Source organism: Strongylocentrotus purpuratus, unplaced genomic scaffold (assembly GCF_000002235.5).
Source record: "Strongylocentrotus purpuratus isolate Spur 01 unplaced genomic scaffold, Spur_5.0 spur5_scaffold_2, whole genome shotgun sequence".
NCBI classification, from domain to species: domain Eukaryota; kingdom Metazoa; phylum Echinodermata; class Echinoidea; order Camarodonta; family Strongylocentrotidae; genus Strongylocentrotus; species Strongylocentrotus purpuratus.
Window position 1 is genome coordinate 5,320,642 of NW_022145605.1, and position 23,995 is coordinate 5,344,636.

Genomic DNA, 23,995 nt, shown 5'->3' on the forward strand with positions numbered 1-23,995 from the left:
TATGTTAAATGAGAGCTGAGTTAATAAGATAGCCACCTGTCACAGTGACCTCGCTGGCTCGCTGTGTGGTCTAATCCCTTCTAGCTGCAGTAGTAAAGCCTACATTTAAAGTACGGCTACTACGACTATAGGTCCAGCGTACTCGCACTAAAGTACATGTGTATTATATTCATTTTATTGTTACATACAAAGTACTTTGGGAGTAAAAGAGGAGGGTAAACAATGCGGAGGTAGGATGGGAGAGAGAGAGAGAGAGTATATATTGAAAATGTATTAAATAAAATGGAATGGTCTTGATTACAGAGTGGTCTCTTTCGTTATTACTATGTTGATGGGGGAGACAGACAGAAGGAAAAAAGGGAAAGGGAAAGGGAAGATAAAAGGAAAGAAAGAAGAATAAGAAGAAAAGAGGGAAACTGGGGGGGGGGGGGCAAGAGTCCTTCGCCCTTCCCCGTTTCCCTCTTTTCTTCTTCTTCCTCTTCTCTCTTTCCTTTTATCTTCTCTTTCCCTTTCCCTTTCCCTTTCCCTCTATCTCTCTTATTTATTTTTTTTGGGGGGGGGGGGGGGGGGGGTGAGGAGGAGGCAAGAGCCCTTCGCCCCCCCCCCTCCCCCGTTAACCTCTTTTCTTCTTATTCTTCTTTCTTTCCTTTTATCTTCCCTTTCCCTTTCCCTTTTTTCCTTCTCTCTGTCTCCCCCATCAACATAGTAATAACGAAAGAGACCGCTCTGTACATAATCAAGACCATTCCATTTTATTTAATACATTTTCGATATACTTAAATTGGCAACTATTACCTTCTGACCAAGATCCTCATTTTAAACGACTGATGCAAAAGACTAGTCGACGCACCCTTTCGAGAAAAGCCCCCCGCTTTTATCGAAAGGGTGTGTTAAAACGGTACTCCGCTCTCAACGCACCCTTTCGAGAAAAGCCCCCCCCCCCTCTTTTATCGAATGGGTGCGTGGAGCACACCACACCGCGCCGCACCACACCGCACCCTTTCGATGAAAGCCAGAGAGAGAGAGGGAGAAAGACAGAGAGAGAGAGAGAAAGTGTGTGTAATTCCCAATAACATTCAGCCTGAATTGTCATTTCTGACAATATAATACAATGAGTTTCATACTGTGATTATGCAAGTCTTCAATTACAATATTACATCAACCAATCCAACATTAGCTAACTACTAGACAGTGTGACCATTTGTTTTTCAACAAGTGCATTCCCAACACAACTTCTTTGTCTTCTCAAACTTTCATTCCCGTCTAAAACAGCATTGGTCAAAGGGCAAACACATTCTATCCCTAACACTTTAGCATTCGTGTATGGCATACACTCTATCCACGATGTGCTAGTTAATGCGTCCTACTACACACGTGGTCAGTGGACAGTCAAGCTTGGGGGAGAGGGGATTATAAACCTTGATAAGAAGTTGTTGTTCACACTGCCACACTGCCACATCCTGATAACCCTCTAGTATTGTACACATGGTGTGTCCACGCGCGCTCATTCATACATGATACTGGACTTGAACCATTCATTAATTCGCTATTCAAACTGTATCTGACAGTCTGACTATTTAGAATATGTAACAATGTGCCTTGGCATAAGAATTATAGCAAGTGGCACCTGTCCTTGGCTAAGAATATATTTATAAACACATGTATAGTCAAGACAAATAGTACAGCAACAAAGTATATTCTCTCCTCAGCATGCTCAGTGGTCAAAATATTATATAATCCAACATATCAATACAAAGATTGGAACAGACTTGACCATCATCAGAAAACTTTTTTGGGGCACATTGTTAGGATCGAGATCTGAAGGTGTTGAGAAGGAGCAGTCTAAGGAAAACGGGGTAGAGCTAGAGGTCGTCCACTAATATCTTGGACTGATGATCATGATGATATCAAGAAAGTGTCTGGACAAGGAATGAAAGGCGCAACACACAGGTGAAAGTAACTCAGGGAAGCTCCAACACCGGCGCCGCGGGCATCGGAGCGGCATGCGCTGCGCGGCATTGGCGTCGGAGCTTCCCGGAGTTAAGTTGCATGGCGTGCTCTCATGAAGACCACACCAGCGCTTTACAACGCCACCTGAATATGATGATGATGATGATCAAAACAAAGAGTAAGACCATTATTATATCTTTTTTACACAGTACTACAAGATATGTGAATAGTGAAGCTCATAGTTTAGAAATACACATTTTACGAAGAACAGGAATATACAAGTTTCTTTCTCACCATTTAAGGAAGAACATGATGAAGATAGGTGATTATTGGGAAGCGTGGCTAAGCAGAGTGAAGAACAAGTTTTGGTGTCCGAGCTGCGCTGGTGTAGTTGGATTTAGTTGTTTGGTGAGGCCACTCTCGCAGGAGGGGATACCTTATCAGCTAACGGGAGGGAATGTGGGGGCTAGAAATACTCATGTTATTCGTCTAGACTAAGTCAAAGATACACAAAAATTACTAATAAATAACGAGAGATTATAAGAGATCATTTTATTAAAATACATTAAGTGCTCTCTTATCTTTTCTAATGCAAGTTAGGGCAAACTCTGTTTAATGCGCGAAGCTTGAAGTTCAGATTTTCATTTCCATCTTCAACAAGAAAAATACAAATTATATACAATAAATAAAATTACAAACAACATTTTACAAAGTATACAAAAGTAACTAAACAAGTGTACATGTTATTTTTCTTTGCATAACGAAAAACATTATTCATATCATTCTAAATTAAGTTACAAGGAATTATAAGATAATCATATCATACAATCTAAAATTCTAAATCAAGAAGATAAGATATAAATGTTGCTGTATATTTATATATGTCAAGTGAAAATGGAGGGACCCAATGGCATTAAAAACGCATGGCTTGAAATAGTGCCGATGAAGCCCTCAACAAATAATGGTATACATGTAACAAATTAATACAATAATAAAATTTGATTTATTTTTTTATTTTCAAAGAACAAGTGTTGTGTCTACGGAGACTACTAAAGAAAAGCAAGTATAAGCATATAAGACGTAGTGTGGAAAATCAAAAGTAGACTTGTGAACTTCATGGACAAGATCATGCAAAAGAAGAGAAAATCTTCTCACATTTAAAATAAAACCAATGGATGAGACGCTGCGTATTATACACCAAGCCGGATTGATAATGAAATGGAGGAATCCCCTCTCCCCTTTAGAAAATGTTGATTAATATGGGACTTCAATTTTTTTTAGTCAAAAATAAACATTTGACGAGAACAATTAGAAATTGCCAATAGAACATTTGAGTAGGATTAGGAGAACCGGCTAGACTGGATGTACAGGTCGTAATACAATTACAAATACTTGAGTAAAACGATCGATTTCTCTTTGTAAGAGAAAAGTAAAACATAAAAACCATCAGCATAATCAGTAAATCAAAACACCCCGTGAAAAGCATGAATTATATAAACAAACTGTCTCTATTAAAATTCATTCTTATTCTCTTCGCTTGCTTTGCGTGCTACTTACACGATGCTTGATGTGGAGGAGGAATAACAGCTAGGGAGGTGCATGAAATTGGCAGTTGTTTAATACATATTTTTAAAATAGATATTTGCCCCTTGTATTTTGTTTTCATAGGTTTTCATTCATTTCTCTCATAAAGAAAAATTGTACATTATTTATAACATTGTAGGCCTATACAAAATAACAAAATAATTTAAAATAGGTCTTAATAAATTTGCCAATGAACTTTTACATTTACATACAAAAGTTACACATTTACAGATGAAAAATATTCACATAAACAAAATTATATTTTCACCAAAAAAAACACTATTTTCTCGACCAGTTTGATCATAAATCTCAAATTATTTCTTTTCCACAATATTCTGTTAACCTATATTCCTCTTCAATTTCCTTTAGAGACAAAATAAAAATTGTATATATAAAAAGAGAAAGAGCTAGAAAACACCTACTACCCCCGCCCCACCCAACATTTAAACACATAACAAGTACAACAGTATACAAAACACACACCAACATAGAACGAACAAACAAACAAAAGTAAAAGAAAAAGAAAAGAAGAGAAAAAAGAAGAAGAAACAAAAAAGTAAAGAGAGGAGGGGAAAAAAAGAAGAAGAAACAAAGAAGAGAGGAGGGTCTGGAAGTTGTATATTGAGAAAATTAAAAACTGAAAACATTTATTCTAAACTTTCCAAAGCTTCCCATTTCCTTAAATGAATTGAAAGTGTGTCTCTTTCCAATGAAAGTTTTTTTCTCTTCATTTCTATTTTCCAACCAGGGGCGTAAATCCCGGGGGGTGGGGGGCTGCATCCCCCCCCCCCTGGCTTGAAGTAGGGGGGTGGCCTGTACAAACATCCCCCCTGATATCATCCCCCCCCCCCCCCCTGCATCCCCCCTGAAAAAAAATGCTTATTCAGCGGTCGGCTGAGTCGTTGCGATTTTTTGGAGACCAAAAAAAAAAAGTGTCCTCTTACCCCCCCCCCCCCCCCCCCCCCCCCCCCCCCCTTATTCTGCGGTCGGCTGAGTCGTTGCGAAATTTTCGGCCCGATTTATAAATGTTAAAATCCTGCGTACGCGCCTGGCGTGTAGTATGTGATGGCTATCGCCGATCATCCCCCCCCCCCCCCCCCCCCCACTCCTCGGTACGGATTTACGCCCCTGTTTCCAACAATCTATATTCTATTTTTTTTGCTTTTGGAGGTTTCCCTTTTCTCTACTGTGGAAAATCATATATTTAATCAAAATCAAAATGTGGTTCAATAATTCCTCTGTTTTAAAAGTAGTGTCATCTATTCCTATATGAATTTCTTTCCAGGATAATTTCTTCAGAATTGGTAAATTAAGTCTATCTCCACATTTCCCCCAGACTTCCTTTATTGTATTACATTCAAAGAATACATGTTGATAAGTTTCTTCAAAATTTTTGCAAAATGAGCACAACTCATTTCATGGAACCTGAATCTATGTAAATGATGATTTGTATATAAAATATTATGCAATAGTTTGAACTGAAATTCTTGCAGTTTACTACTTAAGGTACACATCCTTGGTTGAACATCTTTTTAATTTGACTCTTATATACCATTTTTGCAGTTAAATCTTCAAATGTAAACACTTTCTTTGGAAAAATAAATTCTAAACTAAAGCCAGTGTGAATTGACTTTCTTAAAGGTTGAACATTTTGTTTCCATTCATAAGGGGCTACTTTATAAATTTTGTTTACTTTATCAATTTCCACTCTGCTCAAACCTAACATTATAAAATGAGCTTCAGGTTTCAATTCTCCATTTTCATCACAAATGTGATGAAGTCGATATATATTTTTTAAAAACAAAGTTTCCTTAAATAAGGTTTGACCTTCTAGTTGAATAAAATTATTATTTTACAATATTTCATTCCCTTTGTATCTCTCTTCTGTTTTAACATATTCTTTCATATCTATCCATGCTTTCAGAAGATTCTGATAAAAGGAAGGTAACATCAGTTTCACTGTATCTCTCCAATAATTGCAATAAAATATAAAATTACCTCCTATCGGTCTCATTAAATAATTAAAGTATTGTTTCCATTTGATATCATGAGTTCCTGTTACAAGCCTTTTTATCCACATTATTCTGTGTGCTTTTACAAACAACCTAAAATTCATCATTTTGAGCCCACCCTGCTGATAGTCTAAAATCATTGTACTTCTCTTAATTTTTATCTTTACCTCTCCACAAGAAATCAAAACATATTACTTCCATTTTTTTGTATACCCACTCTTAAACTGGCATTAGTGATGTTACATAAGTTATGTCAATTTAGAATATCCATATACTTTCATCAATTGAATTTTACCCATTAAAGTTAGGTTACGCTGTTTCCACCACGTCAGTAGTTTATTAATTTTGCTCAATATTTCCTTATAATTCATTTTTTCCTTGATATCTACATGTACTGAAAAATAAACACCTAATATTTTAACAGCATCTACAAGCTTCCCAAACGGAAATGTATTATTAGACACCTGTGGGCCCAGGGCCAGAATATATGTCTTATCTTTGTTTAACTTTAATCCTGATATTTTATAAAAACCTTCTAAAACGTGTTCTATTTCCTTAACTGAACTCATATCTTTGATGAAGAGTGTTATATCATCAGCATACAATATTGCTTTATTTCTGTATTTCCAAAACAAATTCCTTTTACCAATTGATTATTTCTAATCATAATGATTACAACGATCACAATAAACTGGCAAGGCTGTGGTCCAATCAACGAACTTGGATTTCGATGGGTCCAATGCCCTCCGAAAATGTAAACGTCTAACGCCATCTACCGGTGCCCTTTATCACAGTTTTATGATGATTGCTTCAAAACGTCACTGCACACCGTGGATGTAGTGTGTGGGTAGCTTGCTTCTGCTGCCATAATCGACCATACGTATTCTCAACCCCATCGCCCCGCGGAGTAAAGGCAGGCGACTCCTTGTCGCACCCGTTTGCCAGCTGCTAGCCGGCTTTCGATGTTGGTTTGAATATTTAGGACTAGTCAATTCCTCGGCTCAAAATGTCGAATATGAGCGGTAAGTTTCATATTTTTGTTTAAATGACGATTTGATGATATGAGTGTATTTGTACTCAGTTCGTAGATACCTCTGACAACAATTCATGATCACATTATCTGGAATTTTTAGACGTTTTTTGACCTTGTTTATCTTTCCTTTTCGTTTTTTTCGACGCGACAGATGAGGAGTCTCGGGACAAGCTCCTGAAGACGGTCAAAAAGGAGGTGAGATTTCAAAATTATTATTAATTTATCATGATTTTTGATGAAGTTGGTGGTAATCTACCAAGGTCTGCAATTTATACATGTGTCGTGAGCTAGCATAAGCAGGCAATAAGATTAAGAATTAGAAAATTCTCATCATATTCATAATTCATAATGTCATTCTCATGATTTTGAATTAGAAAATTCTCATCATATTCATAATTCATAATGTCATTCTCATGATTTTGAATTAGACTATGAAGTATGAAGAATTATGACTTCAAGTTCATGCTAAAAAAGTTAGTTTCTCGTCGGATTATGAGACCTTTTTTCTCTTTTTCTTCAGTCTGATGAAATGATAATGAAAATGTGCGGATAAAAACCTGTAATTTAATTTGGCCTGCTTCAGGTCATATATCTACATCATGCTAGACACAACAAATTGAATACATGTCATCGAGACGTGATTAAAGGGATCATTTAACAATGTTAAATCTGAAATGCATGGTCCTACGTGTTATCAGAGACTGTGATATGGTGTTATATAGAAGCCCTAAAAAAGTTGTGCTTCAAAATGATCAAGAAGTGCCTTATTATTATTAAGTAAAAACCTTTGCTTTGAGTGACCGGTTTTACCATACTCGTTTTCCCCAATAGACTAGTGTTATGAAAACTTTGGGGGAGATATCATGGCAAACTCATTTATTTGAGTTTTTATAACTCCCCTTTTTCCATTATTGTTTAATATTTTATTGTAGACTCTACTTACATGTAGACTAGGTCTATGTACATTTTAGTGAAATATTTTGCATGAATGTGTTTAATGTAATGTAATTTTTTTGGAAATGAATAAACTAAATTGAATTGAATTGAAAACCGTTTGGCAAACGCAAAATTTGATTTCGATTTTCAATCATAAATATCTTGATAATCAGAAAGGCGATCGGTTTGTAAAAGTCACAGGGCTCCTGACTAACCTAAAGGTTTATAATTATCATTGCACCATGAGCTAAATCAAGGATTTTTTAAAAGGATCTAATAGACAAAGTTACCGGATCCCTTTAGTTTTAAATCCTTCAGCATGTTCAGTTAAATGGGTTCTTGAACTACTGATTAGTGTACAGTGATTACCTGTATTAATTGATCTTCTAAATACTGGAATGTACCGAAAACAAAATGTCCTACTAATAGTAATTACTAAACACAAGATCGGGTGTCAGAGGCATAATGTCAATGATAATGATTATAACAAATTTGAGGGAGCTGATCCAGGAATTCAAAAGATACTAATTTAGAAAGGCGGGGGGGGGGGGGGGGGGGGGATGGACATGTACTGTATGTCCGGATGCTAAACAAAAATCAAGCCACCACTTTTGCCCTTTAATTTACAAAATGTATATATGAAATTGCACTTACCATCATAAATATTTATCCTTTATAATATTGTGTTACACAAGTAATAAAATTGTTTATCAAGTTGTCTGGATACACAACTTTTGGGTATACTATCTACCCTACACTCTACAGCATGCATACACTACACAGAGATGACCTACATGTACATACATGGCAAATCCCTATGCTTCTCGGCAAATCCCATTGTGCTGTAGTAGGAGACACCAAAACACTACTTTTTTTAAAGAAAAAAATGAAGTCAAAACATGATCTAGAAATATTTGTAATTATTTTTTTGTAAAGTTCTATAAATGCACCCCCTTCTCGAAATTAGTTGAAACAATGTCAAAGAACTTAAACTCTAATATCTTGTAATTAACTTTCAGAATTAAAAATAAAATCACAAAAATATCACATTTCAATCAATTTCTTTGGGGTATCTTATTAAAGGAATTGTTTAACAATGCCAAATCTGAGATGTGTGGCCCTACGTGTTATCAGCGTCTGTGATATGGTGTGATATGGAAGCCCTAAAAACATTGCGCTTCAAAATGATCATGAAGTGCCTCAAAAAAGTAAATTTCTTTGAGTGACCGGTTTTACGATAGGTACATGTACTCATTTTCCCCAATAGACTAGTGTTTTGAAAACCTTCCCAACGGTTTTTTAAATTTCGAATTTCAATCATAAATATCTTGATTATCAGACGGGCGATCAGCTTGTAAACGTCATGGGATTCCTGACTGACTAGGTTTATAAGGATTTTGTTTAGAATCTGAGACAAAGATACCCAATCCCTTTAAAGGTAATTTCTTACTTTTTCCAGTGATACCAAGAACTCAATTTCATTTTTACTGTGAAGTGTTGGGTTTTTCCAAAGCAGGTCATAAATATATTTATACTACAGTGTATTGGGGATATGATTCTATTCACACACTCTAGAAATTTATCTCTTAATAAGTTTAATATCTTGAAACTAGTGAGTGTTTGTACTTTGGGAAACATAATAGACGCTGTGTGAGTAGGATTGTAAAATGTTTTTACTTCTATTTGTACAATGGAAGGGCAGATTGGCATCTTACTTGAGGTTCACAAGACAGTCTGTTAACCTGATGGATGGGTCATGGTTTTAAACTTCAAAGTAATCTTGTAGTTAGGGACTGTGTGAACGCATTCATTATAAAACTTTCAAGTTATAACTCAAAGTTACATACCATGACAGATCATAAGGTTAGCGCGATAACTACGAGCAGCAACGATTCTCACTCAAACTCAAAGTAATATTGTGCCCTGTGGATGCCATTAACTTCAAGATTATGCCAGTTAGTTGAAATGATCGATTTCCCTGGCCTTTAGTTATCTTTGAATTAAATGGAATACTTTTTGTTTTCGTCCCATGTGAAACATTGTCGTTGTTAGTGTTCGCTATTCATAACTCTGAAGTTACCTCAAACTTAAAGTTTAAAACTATGACGGTCCCACATGATAAAATGTTATATGCAATTTCCAAGCGACTAGATACATGTAGATTGTTTGTATAAGTTGGGATTAACACTGTTTGCGTAATCTTAATTGGCATGATCAAATACACTGTACACGACTTTGTCTGTATAATTCCAGTTGTACTCGAGTAGTAGATGTATTGTGTGATTGTTTCCTTTGTTTAACAAAGAACTGCAATGTTAAGCAAAACATCCAAAATCTCATGGAAGGTACGTGTATGAAACATGAGCCCATGTTCATTGATGCTAAATATTCTTTAAATATAATAAATCGATAGACTTGGTTTTAGTTGTTAGGAGATTGTTTTAGAAACCAAATGAATGAAACTGTTTTAATGACAAAATTAAAATCTTACAAAAATGCACAAAAATGAATAGTGCCCTTTATTGAATATTTTTAGTTCATCTAATTTGTCAATCACTCAACTTTACACTCAGATTGATAGCCTGCCCCCTGACCCTCACCTTTCAGTGTTATGGCAAGCTTATAGTGGCATGCATGTAGTTATCACAAATTTAAAAAATAAAATAAACTGAAAGTTTTCAGAATTCGTCTTTGACTCTTCATTTCTGTCATGAGTTTAACCCAAATGAGCATACTTACATTGCCTTTTAATGATAAGTATCTTCATTCAGCGTTGATTTGACAGCATCTTCACAATCAGATAAATAAACAATTATACATGTCCTCCTTTCGGTATTATGGCAAGCCGCTTGTGGTCTTGACATCACACCCTTATCCACCACACCTCCACATTTCTGCCATAATTATCTCCATTGATCCCTCTTCTTTCTTTCTTTCTTCGTCTCTCAGGTGAAGCAGATAATGGAGGAAGCTGTCACAAGGAAGTTTGTTCATGAGGAAAGCGGAAGCATCATCTCTCTTTGTGGTAAGTGTACATCTTCCGGGTTGCCATGGTAACCGATGACTCCATTCAGGGAGACAGATGGTGCCCATCATGAGTTGTGTAGTTGCCGATTTTAAAGGGAGAAGATTTTTGATGAAGATAGAAATCATTGTTCTTATTAGAGAACCAAAAAGACCAATGGTGTATGGTGCTTTAAAAAAAATCAACTAATAAAAAAATATGTAAATTTAGTGTGATACATTTCGGTTTCTGGAATAAAAAGTGCTTCACAAACAGTACTTGCCAAAAGTACTGGTTAAGAAAATAACAACAACAAACTCTTGTTTACACTACATTGTAGGGCTTGTTTGTTGATGTGTGTAAACGACTGTGGTTTCTTTATTCATGTGAATAAATGGCAACTGCCCGCGACGCGTCATCGAAGACCTCTGTATTAAAAGATACAGAAATGTGAGGCATATTTTCAATAACACTTACGGAAACTCTCCTCTTTGACCATGATCAAGAACTTCTTCGATAAACAACAGTTAGTTTGTAAGAGCGCTATAGAAATGACTTTATTGTATTGTCACCATAAAAAACTTGATGGGGCTAATTACCATGTTTTTTCTGAGTGAGGCTTTATTCATTTTGTAATGTATAGCATTCACACACATGGCTAATGAGCCGGACATAACTACATGTACATGTATTAAGGGCAAGTGGAAAAATAAATTTGCACTACCAATTAACGATTCTCAAAACATGTACCATGTGTACACGACACGTTTTACATACATGTCTGTAGGTAGGCCTACACGTACAATGTAGATCAATTCTTTAAAGGCTATTATAATAGTGCCAAATTATTTACATTCTACATGTTTCCTATACAGCTAAATGGGGTTATAGAGGGAATGTACTATAGAGACCTTTATTGTGATGTCACAATAAGCTCTATTGAATGCATTGATTTAATTGATCTGCAGTAATCTTGTGTACAATTTAGATGCAAGGTTGTGTCTAAATGGATTTAAGTCGTGATTATTATCCGTTACATACTGTGTGAGAGAAAGAAGGAGATGGGAAGAGGATATGTGTCAGAGAGGAAAAGAGAGAAAGAAAGATGAGGAGGAGGAGAGGGATAGAGAGAGAGAGAGAGAGAGAGAGAGAGGTGGAGGGGGAGGGGAGGGGAGGTGGTACAGGGATGCCAATTTCCAGGCCCTGACAAGTTATTTTCTGACCATAGTTTAGGCTTTCTTGTGTACAAAATAGCTCTTTCTAGGTTATTTTCAGGTCCTCTGATCAACTCTAACTGGCATCCCTGATGGTAATAGGATGAAGAGAAGAGAGAGAGAGAGGATTGGTACAGAGAAAAAATAGAATGGGAAGGGTAAAAGAGAAACTTGTAATAGAGAGCCAGAGACATACACCCTGACCCTGTAAGGGGAAAAGATGAGTCAAGAGACTGAGATATGAAAAGTCACATGCCAAACATCAAAACATGGAAATTTTGTGAATTGAATTGAAATTGGTTTATTAACAAAGACACATAGCAGCTCAAAAGCTGAATTGCATAAGTTTTATATCGGTTGACAATGAAATAGCAGTAAAATCACATTTGAACTTACAAAAATTTTCACTGTACATTAATCTTAACAATTTGAAATATATTTCAAATCAGTAGATGAATCATCCTGGTGATGTTGTTATGCAACACTGAATTGGTCAGGAAAAAAATACATGGGGGCTCAGGGTGAATTAGCCCCTAAAATGCCCAAAAGAGCCACCGAAAGGCATAAAACAGCCCCATAAAATTGCATAGAGTTCAATGCAAAACAAAATAAAGAGTGTTATTTTCATGCAAGCAAGCTTGAAAAGTAGCCCCCAAAATTTGTTAAGTATTTTTTTTCCGAAAAGAGAGATAGAGAAAGATACATGTATATAGAGGAAGAGAGAAAGAGAGAGAACGATGAGTGCTTGAGGGAAAGAGGGAAAGAGAGAGAGAGAGAGAGAGATAGTGCATTGACGAAATGAGAGAGAAAAGGAAATTTTCAACAAGTTCTACATTCAATACATTATAACAGAAAGTAACTTATACTGTACATGTACATGTACCGGTAGACATGGATTGAAGGGCGTATTTAAACTTTCAATCCAAATTAAAAGGAGACACATATCAACTCTTTTAAAACGAAAATAGGGCAAACTGTGGAGAAGTCAGTGGAGTACAAAAAATGATAAGTAAAACATGAGAAATGAGAGAGAAAAGGAAATTTTCAACAAGATCTACATTCCATACATTATAACAGAAAGTAACTTATACCAGGGTTCGTACGGGTCATGGAAAACCTGGAAAGTCATGGAATTTTACTTTATTGCTTTTAAGGCCTTGAAAGTCATGGAAAATTATTTTTTCCATTGGAAAGTCATGGAAAGTCATGGAATATCAAAATTATGGACAACTATAGTATTTTCTCACTATACAAGTGAATAAATGGAGATATTTCAACCATTTTCTTCTCGTATTTTCTTTCATTCGTAACATACCGACTGATTGTACTTGTGAATGTGTTCACTATGATCGATGGATAAGCGCTGTGTACGTGGGTGTGTACGTGTACGATACGAACTACGTGTGTATGGTCAGTGTATGGCGGTACGGTCCACATCGTGCGCACATGGCTAGCTTGCGAGCGAGCTCGCTAGCGCTAGCTCAGTTCAGCAAGCTAGCGCACGTGTACGTGTGCAGTGTGTGTGTGCATATGATGATGGTGCCAACGCGACATGTGACACTCCAAGAACGAATGTAATGCCTCGATTGCACTTTGGCTTTGCATTAAATTGCGACCACTTAGACTACTACAATTTTTACACTTCTCCAATAAATGAGGAAAAAGTAAATTAGTAATATTTGTTTTTTAATTTTCATTATTTAAATAAAAAAGGAACAATACTGACGTGTCAACAAGGCAAATTGGCAGCGCTAGCTCGTTGACGATCTATATATCGACGCGACGGCATGTGTTTTGAAACTTTTGTGCATGTGTTGATTCTTCATGAAACGGAGTTGTTTATTTTCACAGACCTTGGAACTCGTCACGTGGATATTTTCACCATTACAAATTTTGTGGAAGTGATATTCAAAATGCCTGGAAATTGTCATTTTAAGGATGCTTGGTTAGAACACCCGGATTACCGTGGCTGGATTTTGAAAGAAAGTTCCGATCTGGGGACTGCTAGATGTGCTGTTTGTATGTGTAAATTCAGTGTCCGTAATATGGGCGAAGCAGCCGTCAAGAGCCACAAGAAGAGTGAAAAACACACAGCAAACCTCCAACAGCAACAACGTCGTAAGTGAGCATTTTTAATGTGAATTTTACCGATCCTTTATTGAGCATGAATCCAAATAATGACTGATAATAATTATATAAAAATGAAAGATTTGAGATTATTTAGCGATGCGATGTCACCTCGCAGGCATTGGTTACTGCTTACTGCGACCAGCCCGTTCGGGAGCGTCCCCGGCCCCGGGCCGGGCCGGCTAGGTTACTGCATGCAACAGCCCGAACGCTAACCCAGGGGGCTCCGCACTCACACGCCAGTGTTGTACCGGGCACTGTATGTGGACTGCAGAAAAAAAAAATAATAATAATTTACCTTAAAATTGACCCCAAAAATCATAAAACTAAATTTTGTACTTACAATTGGGTCCAACAGTTTGCTTGCCTTGAGAAGTATTTCCTCCTTTCTATTTCTTTAAAATATGTTTTTAAGGAATGAGTCAAAAATTAGTCCACTTGTCTTAGTGACTTACATCAATTGGCCAAAAGTTGCCGTGAATTTTTTTTTTTTTTCCTTCCCCATACTGTCAAACGGTTGTCAAAATAGGAAAACGTTTATGCTTTTAATGGTCGTTTGAACGGCAGTTAAACGTTTTGACTCGGCCCTAAATCTTACCAAATGATGATATTTATATTTTATTTATTTTAATAGACATTTTTTTCTTTTCTCCTAGATTCTACTCTCTCACTCAAGAGCTTCTTCAAGGCAAAAGGTGCAGAAAGTTCATCAGTATCTATCACGTCTACAGATGCAACAACCAGTACTTGTGCGCCATCAACCTCTAAAGTGACAACTCCCATTCCTGTTGCTGCAAGAGAGGAAACTTTAAAAGCTGAAATACTCTGGTGTCTGAAAGTGGTGGAGGATCATTTATCATTTCATTCTTGCCAGCACAACAGTGAGCTCTTTCAAAGAATGTTTCCGGACTCAGCTATTGCTAAGGGTTTCACGTTGTCAGAAACAAAATGTCGGTATATGACGGTGTTTGGTTTGGGCCCATATGTGCAAGACCTCCTTTATGACAACATAAAACAATCAAACCACTATGTGATACTGTTTGATGAAAGCCTCAACAAGAAGCTCCAGAAAAAGCAGATGGACTTCCTCATAAGAACATGGCAACACAATGAAGTTTGCACTCGCTACTTGACGTCTGTGTTCATCGGACATGGTTCAGCTGTTCACCTCAAGGAAGAACTGAATAAAGTTCTGCACACAGTTGGCTTGGAAAAATTACTGCAAATATCAATGGATGGTCCCAACGTTAATTGGAAGATGTATGATGACTTTACGCGAGAGTACACTGCTGACCTGACCAAATCCATACTGAATATAGGCTCATGCGGGCTCCATATAGTTAATGGTGCTTTTCTGACAGGTGCCAAGGCTGCTGACTGGGAGGTGGAAAGCTTTCTATCATCCTTGTATTACCTGTTTTCTGATTCCCCTGCCAGAAGAGAGGATTATCAGAAGATAACTGGAGATCATACCATGCCACTTAAGTTTTGCAAGACCCGATGGCTGGAAAACCTTCCTGTTGCAGAGAGAGCAATCAGCATCTGGGAGAGTGTATGTGCGTATGTTAAAGCAGTAGAAGAGAAGAAAATCCCTCACCCAAAGAACAAGTCCTTTGAAACTGTTTCAAAATGTACTCATATAACTGATTTCTTAGCAAGACTGTACTTCTTCATATCTGTTGCAAAGCTGGTCAATCCTTTCCTAACAGACTATCAGACTGATGCACCAATGCTGCCCTTTTTAGCTGAAGACCTTACTAGAATGCTTGCATCCCTTATGCAGCGATTTTTAAAGCTGGACAGGAGTACCATTACTTCTCCTTACAAGATAATGCAGGTAGATGTTAGCAGTGAGGCCATTCAGCTGCCCTTGGCCAAGTTGGACATTGGATTCTACACTGAGAAGAAGCTGAAAGATCTGAAGGCGAAAAATATCATCAGTGAGCTGAAAGTTCTGGAATTTCGCACTCAAGCAAAGAAGTTTCTTGCTGCAATGACCCGGAAGCTCATTGAGCGATGTCCGCTTAAGTATGCACTTGTGAGAAATATAGGATGCTTGAGTCCAAAGAACATGGCAAAAGACAAAGAAAACTCCACTGCAAAGCTGAAGAGGGTGCTTAACACCCTTAGTGATGCCCACAGACTTAAGGATTCATGTGACGATATCCTAAGAGAATACTCAGAAGCATGTGATGAGGCATCAAGAAGTGCAGAGATGAGAGACTTTGATCCAAAGAAAGAGAGATTGGACTCTGTAATGTGCAAATTTCTGTCCGAGTCTCGCTATTCGACCCTCTTAAAGTTGGTCCGCATGTTGCTTGTCTTGTCCCATGGACAAGCCTCCATTGAGAGAGGTTTCTCAATCAACAACGAAGTTGAAGAGGACAATCTCCTGGGACACTCACTGATATCATTGAGGGCCATTTATGACCATATCAAGTATGTTGGAGGAATCAAGAATGTGACTATTGACAAATCAATCATGTTGGCTGCGTCTGCAGGCAGGCAGAAATACCACATCTATCTCGATGAACAGAGGCGTAAAAAGGAAAAGGAAAAGAAAGAAGGAAAGAGAAAAGGACTGATGGATGGTTTGGAAGAACTAAAGGCCAAACAAATGAGACTGCAAGCAGATGTGAAAAGTCTTCACACCTCAGCAGACAAGTATGCTGAGGAAGCAGAGTCACAAGGAAGATTGACTTGTATTTCCAAATCAAACAGCCTCCGACGTACAGCAAAGGAGAAGGCATCCCAGTTACAAGTAATTCAGAAACAGATTGATGAACAGCTGAATGCCATTAAGAATTATTAAAGAACTTGGACAGTTTGTTACCAATGCCACCAAATATTCAGACAGGTGCAATGTGTAGAGGGATTTCTTTCAAACAGCTACATGAAGATGTCTCAAGAAAAAACTCATTCAGAAATTATTGACCAGCTTAATGCTAGCGAAACAAGAATTCATCAGCTGATGTGAGTAGGCCTACTGTGTTTTGTTGGTGAAATCAAAATTGGTGATGGTATGTGTGTGAGTTTGTGTGTTGGTGTTGTTTTGTTTTCTTTTTTTTTTGGGGGGGGGGGGGGTAGTTACCTTGTACATGCAAAGGAGAGCTATTGAAGGAATCATGGTGGTCCATGAAACCAGGAACAGGCAATTTGTATTCTTTAGAAGTGAAAATTGCCATTAAAAAATGGACAATTGTTGATATGAATACATGTATGTGTAATTGTAAGAATATTATATAGCAGTGCATATCGAATATGATGAAAAAATAACATGTAATTGTAACAGATGAATAACTAGATAACAAAAGCTGCCTTTCTATTAGTAGACTTGAAACATGCACTTTGCTTCGCTTTGATTTGAGATCAAATTTTCAGTCTACCGTGTAAAAAAAATGTGTAAAAGTCATGGAAAGGTCATGGAATTCTGGCTAGAAAAGTCATGGAAAGTCATGGAATTAAATTTATGAGAAAGAGTATGAACCCTGTATACTGTACATGTACATGTACCGGTAGACATGGATTGAAGGGCGTATTTAAACTTTCAATCCAAATTGAAAGGAGACACATATCAACTCTTTTAAAACGAAAATAGGGCAAACAGTGGGGAGAATTCAGTGGAGTACAAAAAATGATCAGTAAAACATAACAGTAAACAAAATACTATGGTACATTCGATATTTGGCGGATTGAGTGTGAGAGAGAATAGAAAAGGAAGGGAGAGGGGGAAGAGGGAGTGAGGGGAGAAGAGAGAAAGAGACACCGACAATCAGAGAGGGAGAAAGAGGGAAAGAGAGAGCGAAATAGGAAGTTTAAGTAAAAGATGAAGACTTGGTAAACCTAACCATATGGTTGAAGGAGGTAAAATCGATGGATGCTATGGGACACAAACTCTATTTGTGCGTGCAGTTCTTGTTGTTTTCCTGAGGGAACCGTTCACTTTAAAATTCGAAGATCACTTTTCACCCTGTCTGCTACCTGCATTCGAAATATCGCATGTACAGTACTCTCTGTTCATGTTAACCCCCTTTCTCTTTCTCTCTCTCTCCTCCTCACTTTCTCTCTCTCTCTGAAAATCTCTCTCTACATACTGGCAACCCCCTCTCTTTTCCCTGCTCCCCCTTCTCTCCCCCACTCCCCCTTTGTACACAATCTTTTCTTGTTCTGGAAGTTTTTCACTCTTTGCCTCTCAGACTCTCTTCTTTCACGTACATGTACATGTACATGTAGATATCTATATTTTTTTATAATGCTTTTGTATTTCCTTTCTTTCTTTTCACTATTAAAGGTCCACTACACTACTTGTAGCTACTTGCGCCCTCTATATAACAAACCATGCCTAATCGGTGACCATTCGTCCCCAATAATCCTCTTTTTCTTATGTTAACTGAGAGCTGAGTTGATGAGATAACCACCTGTCCAGTGACCTTGCAGGGCAGTCTAATCCCTCCTGTAAACTATGGCAGATACGCTTTAATCTCTCTCCTCACTTATTTTTGTTGTTTTTGTTTTGCCTCTCATGTTTAACCCTGTCATTAGGATTTTCAAATTCATACCACAGGTTCATGTACCTGTACAGAATGTATATCTCTTGAAGGTGCAGGTCAAGTTCGAAAACGGCTCCAATCCGACCAAAATTAAATGTCAAAGGTCAATGAACTTTTACATAATAACTTTCTAATATCTTTGAGTTAGGTTAACAAAATTCATACCAATAATAAAGGGTGAGATACTATTACCAGCATTCTTAAGCAATGTTCTCTTTCTTTTTCAGGGATAAAAGTGTTCCAACATTACCATTATTGCTTCAACCAGTAGTATAAACTGCCGGAACCAAAATTCACATCTTACACGGCTGAAATCTTACATTCTTACTCATATCTCGAGAGGCAAGACAACACTTGGCATTTGCCTTGTTAATAATCATCAGTGCTTCATAAATACTTATCTTTAGATAATACCATTGTTTGCCTCTCTGTACTCTATCTACTGTAGTACTACTTGTCAAGTAGAAATTAAGTGTTACAATTGTGTATGATTGCATGCACTTCTAAGGTGCTTGAAAAACATATTTTGAATTACACTGTAAGTTAAAAGAAATTTTATCTGATTGTATTGAAAGGAAAATTCAAGTCTCACTTTCTTAAATTTGTTTATTACTATTTGGCAAACAATAAGTAGCCTTTATGAGAAATAATAATAATTTTGTTTCTGTTGTTTTTTGCTGTTGTTACACTACAAGTGTTAAGTAATAACTTTATTTGATAATTCAAATGTCCACCATACACCGGTATGTACATGTACAGTGTACATGTACTAGGCCCATTTACACATCCAAAAAGACCTTTTTGTAAAATCATCAATTATTTGGATGACCATTTACACTACTAAAAAAACACATGAGAAACCATAGAAGTTTGCTATTACCGTTTTTGGGGTGAGAAGCGCTACTCGTCAGTGCCCTGCATGCCCTAGTGCAGAACAGTGAAAAAAATTCACAGGGGCTCGGGGCGAAGTAGCCCCTGAAATGCCCCAAAGAGCCCCTGAAAGTCATAAAAGAGCCCCCCAAAATTTTCATAGAGTTCAATGCAAAACATATTAAAAAGTGTTATTTTCATGCAAGCAAGCTTGAAAAGTAGCCCCCAAAATTTTTGAAGTATTTTTTTCCCTGGTGCAGAAGCGAGGAGTTTTTACTGAAGTTTTCTTTTACACCTCAAAAAAAATTGGTGAAACTTCAGCGGCCGTTTAAAAAAACCACACTCCAGAGGTGGGTTTGATTTTGATTTTTTACCGGCGAAAATAAATGCAGCTCATGTAGATTAAATGTTTCTATGATTGACTGCCCTCGTACAATCCTTTGTGCTATTTGTTTGTTTTGTTTTTTTGGTGACTATTAACAAGTAGAGCTGATGCAGATTGATTTCTCTGTTTACCTCATCACTTTTCTTTTCTATTGTAGCAATTAGAGATGCATGGGTCGAGTGTACATGTATGTAGATAACAGGCCCCTTGCAGCTGGAAAAAAATAAATATTGAAAATCCGGTGAAGTATAGAAACTGTGACGCTCAAAACCTGTACAAACTGGAGCAAAATGTTTATAGAGCAGTCCGGGACTCTGGGTCAAGGTTTAATTGAATATGCAGCTCACACTTCCATTTCATGGCCGCCTTCTCTTTCTAATTCTCTCAATGGACCGGCTTTAAATTTATACTACCAAGTACACTAGGGTGTTGCTAGAAAGTTGCAATCAATTGCCAATCCCCAAAATCAAGCGTACACTGTAAGTCTTGGATTAATTGCAAAGTTGTAATTGATCACAACTCAGGATTGTATGTTGCACATTTTTGTTCAGGAAATACACTCGCTTGTGCATTACAACACAATAAGAATGATAAGGGAGACCAAACCTTACAATTTCAGTTATACAGAAAAGGAGCTATTAAAACAGGTCATATGATTTAATGTGCAGTATGGGTAACTGGGAGTATTAGAAAAACGTCATCATAAGATAGGATAATAGAGAGATTTTTTTTTTTTTGGTCTTACAACGATTGAGTCATATTAGAGAGTCTTGGAGATGTTAATTGAGGAGGCATGTCTAATTGAGGAGGGGTTGGATGATATACGTGTAAGGAGAAGAACAAAAGCAAGATCCTCAAGAGGAATCTGTGTCTTTGATGGATTCTTAAGGGGCATGGTGTCCTGGGAAATACAAAGCCTGCTTGTAAGCCTGCTTCTCATCAAATGAAATCTCAACAACCCAGATGGAGAAGAACAATATCAGCAATTATACTTCATACCTGGCAAAGTACTCCAGTTTTGGATCAAAACAACAACTACTGATTGGAAGCTGGCCCTGTTGACTCAGGATTGCTGTGTCCGACTAGAGCAAATAAGAGAGAGAGGTGATCGATTGCACCCCATGATTTCATTATAGGATGATTACCATCGGTATAAAGGGGTAAAATAGGCCCTCTGGAATAAGAGGTTGATTTTGTTTTTATTTGTATTTTCTTGATAGTTATTAATTGCTACTTATACTTTCAAAGAAATCTAATTATCAGATGTCGTTTTGTGAAATTGGAATTAATATAATTGGTTTATAGGCAGCAGGTATTAGGAAGAAAATATACGTGCACATGTACAGTACCTGTACCTGTTTATAAACAGGTGTTCATTTTGTATGTCAATGGTTTGTAATGTACAGTGTATCTGATACAAAATTACAGGTATTTGTTGTAATCTGATGAAATTTGGAGAGCGTGTAATCATTTCAATTATCTTGACTGAACATGAAAGTTACATGTATATATCATTAGATCTACGTGCCTTAATGCGTTTACATGATATTTGACACAACCCATTGGTCAACGCAGTATGATACATCTACAGGTACCGGTACATATTTCAACATAAACCATAGAAATGCAAACATACTGCATATAACTGCATAAACCTTATTTTGATTTAAAAATGACAGGTTGGGGCAAATTTTGTAATGAATAATTCTACATATTTTAGGTTTTTAGGCTGGTCCATGAATCCTTCTACGTTCATATCTAATGCAGATCAATGCACATGCGTTGTCAAGTACTCTGTACATGCATGAAAGAAATGAACCCATTTAGATAAAGTGCTAAATTGATCAACACTTTCTGTTCAAATTGGCAACAATGGTACTTTATTTTATTTGTCTAGAAGTGTTGTATCGAATACAGAATATAGAAACACAAATTGAAATCAATTTTGGGGGGATTTATGTTACATTTATTTATCAAAGACTTTTGAACTAAGCTTTTAAATTTTAATTTGAGCCAAACTACAAATTATGGGCAATTGATTTGATGTAAATAATATTAATTACTGATATCGGTAGTATTGGTATGTTCTATGTACAGCTAACATGTTTTTATATATTATAGATCCATCATGTAGCTAACAGTTTACAATACAACTAACACTAATGACAATACAACTATTAAGTTACAGTATGTATTCATTTTTGCAATTTTTGGTTTTGAATGAATGCACTAAGAAAAAAAAAGAACCACAATAACTCAGTAACATAGAAATGTCAATATTCAATTTATTACTGAGAGCGGGGGATTGCAGGTTGTTTCAAATGCATACAAATTTCAGATTTGAAGAAAAAAAAGGCTTGTATAAATATATAGCATGTACATGTACCTCTAACCTCGAATAAAAATAAACAAAACCTAAACTATAGTTCTTATTCTTAGTGATTAGGTTTGCAGGTGTTTAAGAACACTTCACACACCTTTCAGCGAGCTTGCCTCCTATTTGAGTCTAAAAATAGCTGACAGTAGAGCTCATTTCCTCTACATATTATCTATAATGTATATTTGAATAATGATTGAAAAACACACAGTGCATGAATATCCAAACAACTCCAAATAATCGAACTCCAACACCATTTGTGCTTTCATTTGTAACCATATTATAGGTTTGGGGATATATTTGATGGTATTTTGATGGTGCCATATGGTACAGTTTACACACATGTCCTGTCCATAAACATGCCATTGCTTCTGCATTTTTTCCGCCTTCTCTCCTTCTCTTTCCTCCATTCTCTCTCTCTCTCTCCTCCCCGTCCAAATTGTGTCGCCCACACAAACACACTCGCATGCATCCCCCCATAGCTTTCCAATGCTAACTCACATCATATACGCTCTCTCAAATGAAACCCACCTACACGTACATGTAAGACCGGCTCATTGACATGTGTGTGTGTTCCTGTGTATGGAAGATTTCTGCATGGTGGTTCTTCTATCATTTTAATACGCTGTGCAGATAGCTCTAAATAGGCATGCAAAGATGGTTTTTAAATTGCATCCACGCAGGAAGAGAGAGAGAGAAAGAGAGACAGGGGGATAAAAATGAAAATGGAATGAATGGTTCAAGATACAAAACAACGGAGGAAAGAGTACAACAAAGTATACACGATAAATAGGAGAGGAAGAATAAATAGAGACAAATCTATTAGGAGGAAAGAGAGAGAGAGAGAGAGAGAGAGAGAGAGAGAGAGAGAGGAGAGAGAGAGAGAGAGGGGGGGGGGGGGGGAGAGATAGAGATATGCACTTGAAGGGGTGCTGTACAGAATGATCATAATGAAATTTCGTCAACATTGCTTACAAACATCGTGTAATGAATGAACTCTTTGCACGCATGGATGTAGATAAAAAAAACACAAACAAGATGGGAACTGACTGTTTTGTTTCTCAAATGGTAGTGAAGAAAAAAATGGATATGGGGACAACTGTTATAATGAGAATTGGAAAATAGTTGAAAAGGGGGTACTGAAGGATATAAAAAGAGATATTCCTTCGACATGCCGTATGATTTTCTAAAAATATACATTAGTTTTGACAAATTGGGTCAGACTTTACCATTTGTATTACAGGAATGTAATTTGCATTTATATTTATAGTCAATTGTTAAATTTACTTGACTGACATTTCTCTGATCAAACTTGTGTAATGAGAATTGTATTTGATAAAGAACATGTACTTCATAGGTTTGGAAAAGAGATATGTGTTCATTATTTTGGAACAAAAAACAAAAACAAACAAACATGCACACTCAAATGAAATGAAATGTTAATATTTGGCTTTCAAATGCGTAAGGACCCTGAAAATTCATACCAGAACATGTACAATAAAGTTTAATGGGGGGGGGGGGGGGGGGGGCGGGGGCTGAAATAGGACATCTATAACAATAATACGCTAAGGCTCCGCGGGGGGCGCGACGTCTCCGCGAGCCTTTGTATTCTATTGTTTTTTAATGAGATCGCCGACCCAAGTTGGTGCGGCTATCTCCTCCTGAACCCTCCCCTCGGGGTACCCGTGCCCGGTGCCATCGTCCGCGGGAGAGTCTACTCTGTGGAATTGGCTATACTCCGCCCGAGGTCCTCCTCCGTGTCGACGTCCAGGGCGAAAACAGACGCGACATGCATAATGCAGGATATGCGTGACGACAGAGATACCTCATGGATATTCAACATTGCATTCGTAGACACACGACCGATGACTATCCGTATAAAATTGTATACACAAAAATCGGTCGTAAAAAAAACTCGAACCATATTCCATACCTTACCTGGCTTACCATGTC

The 23,995-nt window shown here is 37.1% G+C and overlaps 3 protein-coding genes across 4 annotated transcripts in view; 2 read left to right on the forward strand and 1 right to left on the reverse strand.

Annotated features, from left to right (window-relative positions):
* LOC105441887 (tripartite motif-containing protein 5-like) overlaps positions 1-2,362 on the reverse strand; it is a 36,348-nt gene extending 33,986 nt beyond the window's left edge. For both annotated transcript variants that reach the window (XR_004065166.1, XM_030991488.1), the window contains exon 1: positions 2,245-2,362. The gene's annotated coding sequence lies outside the window, so the exon portion shown is untranslated. The remainder of the gene's footprint in view (positions 1-2,244) is intronic.
* A 3,962-nt stretch (positions 2,363-6,324) lies between these two features.
* Positions 6,325-23,995, forward strand: part of LOC583524 (small G protein signaling modulator 2) — a 90,712-nt gene continuing 73,041 nt past the window's right edge. The window contains exons 1-3 of the mRNA XM_030991489.1: positions 6,325-6,568; positions 6,731-6,774; positions 10,465-10,540. Coding sequence (XP_030847349.1) covers positions 6,553-6,568; positions 6,731-6,774; positions 10,465-10,540 — 136 coding nt within the window. The 5' untranslated portion in view covers positions 6,325-6,552. The remainder of the gene's footprint in view (positions 6,569-6,730; positions 6,775-10,464; positions 10,541-23,995) is intronic.
* Positions 12,820-17,122, forward strand: LOC105441676. Its single transcript, XM_011673044.2, has 2 exons — positions 12,820-13,851; positions 14,517-17,122. The coding sequence occupies exons 1-2, from the start codon at positions 13,521-13,523 to the stop codon at positions 16,670-16,672; spliced, it is 2,487 nt and encodes an 828-aa protein (XP_011671346.2). The 5' UTR covers positions 12,820-13,520; the 3' UTR covers positions 16,673-17,122.